At 43.9% G+C, this 8,539-nt stretch overlaps 1 protein-coding gene across 1 annotated transcript in view; it reads left to right on the plus strand.

Annotated features, from left to right (window-relative positions):
- Window positions 1–2,661: 2,661 nt before the first annotated feature.
- Window positions 2,662–8,539, plus strand: part of LOC146208492 (gastric triacylglycerol lipase-like) — a 19,410-nt gene continuing 13,532 nt past the window's right edge. The window contains exons 1-2 of the mRNA XM_084578674.1: window positions 2,662–2,863; window positions 6,441–6,552. Of these exons, the coding sequence (XP_084434800.1) occupies window positions 2,686–2,863; window positions 6,441–6,552 (290 nt within the window). The 5' untranslated portion in view covers window positions 2,662–2,685. The remainder of the gene's footprint in view (window positions 2,864–6,440; window positions 6,553–8,539) is intronic.

The following is an 8,539-nucleotide window of genomic DNA, read 5'->3' on the forward strand; positions in this document are numbered from 1 at the left end:
CATGATCAAAATGAATGATTACAAGGTGCATTCTGTTCTCTAACCTACAATATGTTATCCAGCGTGAATTCTTATGCGATAGCAGAAGGCGATCGCTCAAGTAAAAAGCATTGACTCGTGTGCCATTATACTCCGCTGGTATGGCACTAGTCAATTGAACTTCAGAGCTAGAATCGCAATTCTATCGCACGCCGGTGCGAGGAGATCCGTTCCTCCGGCCAGTCCTTTCGACCACTACGCCTTTGCTCCTGCCAAACTACACCTGCGTAAAAATGACACACTTAACACTGCGATCTCAATGTCCTCGTCTTAATCAACTTCCCACAATCCGGCATGCAAAAACTGTCAAGCTCTTGCGTTGTCTTTCAAACGTCATAGTCTTCATTCTCTTCCGTCCATAATAGCTGGTGACGATATGTGAAGGGAAGCCATATTGTCATGCATAGAGATCTGCGCATGCATATAAATGAGTGTCTGCGCATGATCGTGTGTATGGAAGCTCTTGGTTAAGAGCGTGCATTTGCGCGGGCGATTGTGTGTGTGTGTGTGCGTGTGCGTGTGCGTGTGTGTGTGTGTGTGTGTGTGTGTGTGTGTGTGTGTGTGTGTGTGTGTGTGTGTGTGTGTGTGTGTGTGTGTGTGTGTGTGTGTGTGTGTGTGTGTGTGTGTGTGTGTGTGTGTGTGTGTGTGTGTGTGTGTGTGTGTGTGTGTGTGTGTGTGTGTGTGTGTGTGTGTGTGTGTGTGTGTGTGTGTGTGTGTGTGTGTGTGTGTGTGTGTGTGTGTGTGTGTGTGTGTGTGTGTGTGTGTGTGTGTGTGTGTGTGTGTGTGTGTGTGTGTGTGTGTGTGTGTGTGTGTGTGTGTGTGTGTGTGTGTGTGTGTGTGTGTGTGTGTGTGTGTGTGTGTGTGTGTGTGTGTGTGTGTGTGTGTGTGTGTGTGTGTGTGTGTGTGTGTGTGTGTGTGTGTGTGTGTGTGTGTGTGTGTGTGTGTGTGTGTGTGTGTGTGTGTGTGTGTGTGTGTGTGTGTGTGTGTGTGTGTGTGTGTGTGTGTGTGTGTGTGTGTGTGTGTGTGTGTGTGTGTGTGTGTGTGTGTGTGTGTGTGTGTGTGTGTGTGTGTGTGTGTGTGTGTGTGTGTGTGTGTGTGTGTGTGTGTGTGTGTGTGTGTGTGTGTGTGTGTGTGTGTGTGTGTGTGTGTGTGTGTGTGTGTGTGTGTGTGTGTGTGTGTGTGTGTGTGTGTGTGTGTGTGTGTGTGTGTGTGTGTGTGTGTGTGTGTGTGTGTGTGTGTGTGTGTGTGTGTGTGTGTGTGTGTGTGTGTGTGTGTGTGTGTGTGTGTGTGTGTGTGTGTGTGTGTGTGTGTGTGTGTGTGTGTGTGTGTGTGTGTGTGTGTGTGTGTGTGTGTGTGTGTGTGTGTGTGTGTGTGTGTGTGTGTGTGTGTGTGTGTGTGTGTGTGTGTGTGTGTGTGTGTGTGTGTGTGTGTGTGTGTGTGTGTGTGTGTGTGTGTGTGTGTGTGTGTGTGTGTGTGTGTGTGTGTGTGTGTGTGTGTGTGTGTGTGTGTGTGTGTGTGTGTGTGTGTGTGTGTGTGTGTGTGTGTGTGTGTGTGTGTGTGTGTGTGTGCGTGTGTGTGTGCGTGTGTGTGTGTGTGTGTGTGTGTGTGTGTGTGTGTGTGTGTGTGTGTGTGTGTGTGTGTGTGTGTGTGTGTGTGTGTGTGTGTGTGTGTGTGTGTGTGTGTGTGTGTGTGTGTGTGTGTGTGTGTGTGTGTGTGTGTGTGTGTACCATTGCAAACCTGTTTGATATTGTTGATTCGTTGTATGCATTTTTTTACAACTATAAATAAATTCCTAAAGTAGGGACGCTATCCCCGACTCAATTATTCATAACTTATCTATTGGAGTTACTTCACCAAGATAATCAGCTTTCACAGTATCTCAGTCCCCAAGTTAAACATTTATACCTCTGCTAGTACGTTGTGGACATAATATTTGAACCTAGCTGTCATTTCCAAACGGATTTATCGTTAAAATAGAAGGTGCCACCTAGTGAATAAGATATGTTATTGTTTGGGAACTTCTTTCAAATGGATATTTTTAGAATACGTCCTCAATTAAAGTGACCCAGAGCTGAGACAGAACTGAAACATTTACAGACTTCAGCCTGAAATAATTTGAAGAAAAGTTTTCATAGTGCTATTTTTTCTCGCATGGCAAGCGACATGTTAGAAGGCTATCAACGTTTCAAAAATTAATCAAATTTAATTCGACAATCCACTTGTATATGTGTCTGATATTCATGTATTAAGTTAAGCGCCATAAATAAATGCTTATAAAGCGCATTGAAATATCGAGGAACAGGCGGAGAGTACTCTCGGAGAGTACCCTGAAGTACTGATTACGTTGAAGAAAACATTATTGCTTGCCACCTTGCTTTTGTAGTGTTTATGGGTTTAACGCCTCAAAATGATTCGAGGTATGAGGGTCACCCAAATGGAGGGCATCAGATAATTTAGATTAATTGCGTTTAGTCAACGTGAACTTACATCGGGCAGGACGTGGGCGCCTTGTGGTTTACCTGTATCAAAACGCCGCTGCAGTGGCCAGGATCAAACCCAGGTATCTCGATTTGGAGAATAGACCGAGGCCACTCAGCCACATAAATTTCATTACAGGCGCAGTTAATAGTGAGCAAGGGCTACCCCATGGAAAAACATTTCGTCACAACCAACGACTCGTACATCATCACAATGCATAGAATACCAGATGGAAGAGGCAAGCAACCACGGGATCTCAGAAGACGGAAGCCTGTAGTATTCTTGATGCATGGGCTGGAAGGCAGCAGCGCAGATTACGTGGTAAATATGCCGCATCAGAGCCTTGGTAAGTTTGCTGGAAAGCTGGATGTTTCAATGAGAAAGCATTTCTTGCATCATGAGTGGTGACACACAAGCTTGCCTTAATGCGTGCGATAGCGCGATAGCGTTGGCTACCAATCCATATATAAAACCCCGCTCTAACAACCCACATGAACGAACCTGCGTGGTCTAGAGATTGCGTGAATGAAATTGTCCCGGCAGGCTGGTTCTTATATCACCCTCCCATATGAAAGGAGAAGGCCGAGTTGGCCGCTCCTGCGAGACGTAATGTCAATCAACCTTAAATCCAGTCAATGCTCGGTCATGTCAGCTGTCCGCTTCCGCCAGCCAGCGCTATGCTCATGGAGGAAGTAAAGAACTTCGGAGAGGCCCTGACGTCATTTTTTTTCGAAGCCGGGGCGGCCGCGCCGCGATCGGACGCTGCAACGTCTCTCTTCCTCCTTTACCCTCCGCATTCTCTTTTTCCGTGACGCTCACGAACCTAGGGCCGTTAGCAACGCTGTTGCTAGTGGCCCGAGTTTTCATAGCAACTGCGTCGCCGTCGCTAATGGCCCGAATTGACTAACCCTAAATTTTGACGTCACTTCCGCCACACTTTCTCCAATGCATTGGGAATGGCCAGGGCCTCTCCTAAGTTGTTTCCTTCCTCCATGGCTATGCTTGTACGTTTTCGCTCACAACGTCAACGTGAAGCCTATGCTGTGTGTGCGCGCTCCACTTGAGATAGCGAGTTTTGGAGCGCAGCCTTTTGTCGCCCGTTTCTGGCTCTAACGATGTCGCTGTCCCTATCGCTGTCGGCGTAACTGGTGGGCAGATGTAGGCTGTCCCAGAGGCTTCCCTGTAACATTTGTCACTGGCAAAGCTGGGACGCGAGATTCTTCTGAGACTCTTAAAACCTGCTATGGCCATTCGTTAAGTGACCGACGGGAATTTGAGGGACCCCTTAACAATATAGCACCCTACATTTAAAGGGAATTCGTTTAAAGCGTAGATTAAACGTATCCGGGATAGGGTGCCCCGGGTATTCATCTGATTGCAAGCATTGAAAGTCACGGTAATTATTTTGAACGGTACTGTTGTTGCGGCTGGACAGTGATGTGGGAGCGGTGGAAAAGGCGAAGGTCAAAATTCAAGGTGGAAAGCAAGGGAGGAATGTATGTGGGTAGGCACCACCGTGTTGAACCGTTGGTCGTCTTTAGGGAAAAATCATGAGCATGGGGCTAGCACGTGTGGATTGGCAGATGACATGGATTGCATGATAAGGGTGGTATATATTGCTGCCCTAGTGTTCAACTCCGGACTTGGTAGGCAGCTTTCGGATTGGAGAGCGATATGCAAATCGAAGCCAGGACCTCTTGGAGGCGAAATGCTCGTGCAACATCGGGTTAAAGCGGTGCTTTATAATTGTGTCGAACGCCCTTTCACGCAACATGACCCATTACGGTTGTACGCTAAGTATGTTTGGAAACGCAAGTGATTCAAAGTACGCATAGTATAACGAATGTGGTGTTGTATAATGGGATAATATAGTTTAAGCAAAAATCACTAGCACTATGCTGTGCTTGTAGGTACATACAATGTCTCGCTACGAAACACGGCTCTACCACCGATGCTTAATATTATAGGATACTGCTCCATTTCAAAGTTTTCAGATATCTGAGTGTCGGCTAAAAATTATGTCTCTGATGTGCTTGTTCTGCGGATTACTGTATGAACAGAAAGTAAGACCTCTAGGTTTGCACCAATAATACTGTAATGCAATTCCGCAACATCTTGGTGCCGTATCTGAAAGTTCTGCGCTGTTTATAATGCATATGAAGACAATGCTTTCTTGCTTTCACGAAATCTATGTTATTGCGCTTGTTTGGATAGATCACACAAGCTCATGGCTTTCATGCAGTAATGAAGACCCCACTTTCTTATTAAGAAGGCCAGTCGTTTGGTCTTGTAACGTACTGCCGATGTGTTCTCTAATAATGGAAACAAGTGTCTAGCAACAATATGAAAGTAGCACAACATATGCTCATCTTCATTATGAGCAAACATTCGCCATCACTATGAACAACTATTGTATCATGTATGTCTACAGGAAATAAAGAAGCCAACAGCCGGCGAGGCCAAGGAAAGCATTGAGGATTGTACTTTGTCCTTTTTTTAATTTTTACTTCGGTAATCCCATAAATTAACAATGTATTCTGTTTAAGGGAAAGATAATTAAACAAATTAGAAGGAAAAACAACGTGCCGATCGTGGCAACCGAACCCACGACCTCCGAATATCGCGTCCTGTGCTCTTCCCATTGAGCTACATTGGCCGCTGTCCCACCTGCTACTATCTTGGGTATTAATTTTTTCTGTATACGAACCTTGAGAGTGTTCACCAGCGCCACCCTCAACCCTAGCGATGGACGTAGAACGTCCTGTGTTACAAAACTTGAAATTGGGCTAGATGGTGCATTGCTTGACTAAAGAGAAAGCTCACAGGAAACACACACAAGGGAAGCAGAGAAGCCATAGATAGCGTAAGAGGGCTCTAGCACAGCTTTCGCCCTCGCTCTTGATCATGTTCTACGTGACGCTGGCGGTAACAGAGGACGTTCCACGTCCATCGCTATGGTTGAGGGTGGCGCTGGTGAACACTCTCAAGGTTCGTATACAGACAACATTAATATACCCAAGAGAGTAGCAGGTGGGACAGCGGCCGATGTAGCTCAGTTGAAGCCAGCTGGTCCAGTACAGGTAGCCAATCCGGAAAATTATCTTGTGCACACAGAATTTCTCTCAGGTATACCACGCTCTCGATGAAGTAGTGTCGGGCGGGGTGTACAACGGTTCGCTCATGCCTGACATCCATACGCGTTTTCCATACGCTTTAGGCAGAATCTAGCGCTTTAGGCAGAACGCAGAACGTGCCTAGTGCTTTTAGCATTCCTTTTGCTTTGCTTTGTTTGTATTCAGAGTGTATGCTATGTGCCTAAAGAAAATTGGTAATAAAGATAAGAAAGCCGATGTAGCTCAGTTGGAAGAGCACCGGGTGCGATATTCGGAGGTCGGGGTTCGGTTCCCACCATCGGCACGTTGTTTTTTCTTCTACTTTGTGTTTAATTATATTTCCCCTAAACGGAATACCTTACTAATTTATGTGATTACCGAAGTAAAAATTAAAAAAAAAAGACAAAGTACAATCCCCAATGCTTTCCTTGGCCTCGCCGACTGTTGGCTCCTTTATTTCATGTATTAACGAGCACCCTTATTTTCCCTTCATTTATCTACTGATCGATGACATAGTTGTGAATTAAAAATGAGTTGCCACTTAAGAAGTTCTCTTCTATGCAAGCAACTGTTTGGATGTCCGTGGAGAGTGTCAAACCTAATCTGCATTGACACATTTCTGAAAGTAACGATCTCACTGTGCGCTGGCAGAAGTACCAAATCAATGGGCTCAGTATGACGCGTGTGATACCTATTTTAAGCCACGGGTTACTGAAAGACAAATATATTGCATTATGAGGGCGTGACTGACCTTCAACCTTGCATAGACATGCGCATAACACATACCTTTTATTGATGCTCTCTCTTAAGGTTTCATTCTAGCCGATCACGGGTTCGACGTCTGGTTGGGCAACGTGAGGGGTAACAAGTATTCAAAGCACGCCTCTTTAAAGAAACGAAACATAATGTTTTGGAATTTCAGGTAAGTACATGACACCTATCGAATCTGCACGATCAGCGAGGTCTTGCTGACATAGGAATTAAAGTTATTCTTTGCAGTCAAGCTGAAAGAACCCCTTAACACAACTATACGCATAAATAAGAGACACCACAAATGTGGTGAAAAGGTTGGCTGCGTCTAAAAAAAGATTTTCGCAGATTACAGCTTGGTAAGAATAATCTTTATACGACGTTTCATGATCGTGCGTCATTGAAAGGAAATGCCATAAGATATTATGCAATACACTTTTAGCTGGTTACGCATACACGCAGATTTTCAATACCAGGAGGTCAGAGGACAGCGTCGACCACCGCCTGACGGTATATCGTTCAGCAAATAACACACTGAAACTAAATACCGACAGCGAAGTTGAATGTTTATAAACCAGATATGTGCCTGCAAGTTGTCTTTTGTCTCGCGAAAGCCTACAAATGCGAGGATACTGTCGACAATGGGGAAGATTGTAAATAAAACATCAGCCATTTCTACTGCCTCTAAGACACAAAGGATTAGAGATTTGTTGCTCAATTCGCACAACACAGCTGTTCAAATCCGCTTTTTGCAGGTAGGTGCAGAATAAAGTTATTTATTCTCTAATCTGCTTTAAATTTTAAACCACAGAAAGTATACCAAGGCAGTTCTATTTCATAATTTTCCAATATTACAAAAAGCATAAATAAACTTCTGGACATAAAACTTAGAGTGTTTGAATATATTTCCACTCACCGTAGTCGTTGTGGAAGGCAAATCATACAGCGTGAATCATAAATTTTCGTACATTATTCGTTCTTTTGTCGCTCTAGCATGTCCCTTATGTTTTCGCCCTTTTGTGCTTCGTAATTTTGTGTTGTTGGTTCGTGAACTATTCTTCCTTTATATTTCCTCTTTTTCAGTTGTGGGGAACAGTAACTGTTAAAAAAAAATTTGATGTTATTGATGCCACCCCACGCAGACTAATGACCAATCTTTCTCGTCACTCTCTATTGGTTGCTAATATATTTATTGCCGCAACTGCACTACTACTCTCAGCAAGGTTGTTATGGTGATTTCCCATCCGATTCCCATGGTTCTTTAAAACACTGCGTGTGTTCCTTACTACGTCAGCCACAAGATTCTGTTCTTTTTTTTTTTTCTATCGAATTTCATGGCCAATCTGTGTTGGTATTTCACCATTTCCCAAGATTTATCCTCTAATGCTTTGGTGCAGGTATATTCTTTAACAGGTATCTGTGGAGTCTTATTCTTATACTGCAAAGACGGGGCAGCATTGAGCTTGCTTTTTATGGTGATCATATCCCATGCATCATATCCCTGCCAAAACAATTTAATAATGCGAAAGCATTACTTTTCTATGTCCACGGATTTCTGTCCGTAGGCCGCGTCTGCAAAGTCATGTCCGCCGCAGTTGTGACTAATTGAGAAACGGTAGAGGTTTATGAGTGGTGTCAGTTGATAGAGGGTGACGTAATGTTCTATAAGGTATTTAGTAAATAAATACAGCAAAAAATGTAAATGTTTTTTGCAGCATTTGTGAGTAATTGAGAGGTTGTAGAGGTTAATCAGTGGTGTCAATCAATAGAGGCGGACGTAATGTTGTGTTCGAAAAATAATTAGGCCAATAAGTTTATTACATAAGTAATTAGAGGTAAGACACGCAAAATTATGTCCTCAGCAGTTGTAATTGAGAAGCGGTAGTGGTTAATGAGGGGTGTCAATCGATAATGGGTGACGTAATGTTGTGTCCTAAAAACAATCAGGCTAAAAAGGTAATTAGAGAATTAATTAGATACGAAAGATGTAAAAGTAAAGGCTAAAATGGTTTCATTATCCAATGGCTTGGCGCCAAACATGAATGCATGAAATACTCAAAGAGTTAATTAAAACACTCAGTTAAAGTGAAGTCAAGAATGTGACGTCGCGCAACCTGAATTCGAGCCAAAAAACGGCACAGGAAGGGATTGGCGAGCAA

Source organism: Amblyomma maculatum, chromosome 1 (assembly GCF_055883805.1).
Source record: "Amblyomma maculatum isolate TAMU_Amacu chromosome 1, ASM5588380v1, whole genome shotgun sequence".
NCBI classification, from domain to species: domain Eukaryota; kingdom Metazoa; phylum Arthropoda; class Arachnida; order Ixodida; family Ixodidae; genus Amblyomma; species Amblyomma maculatum.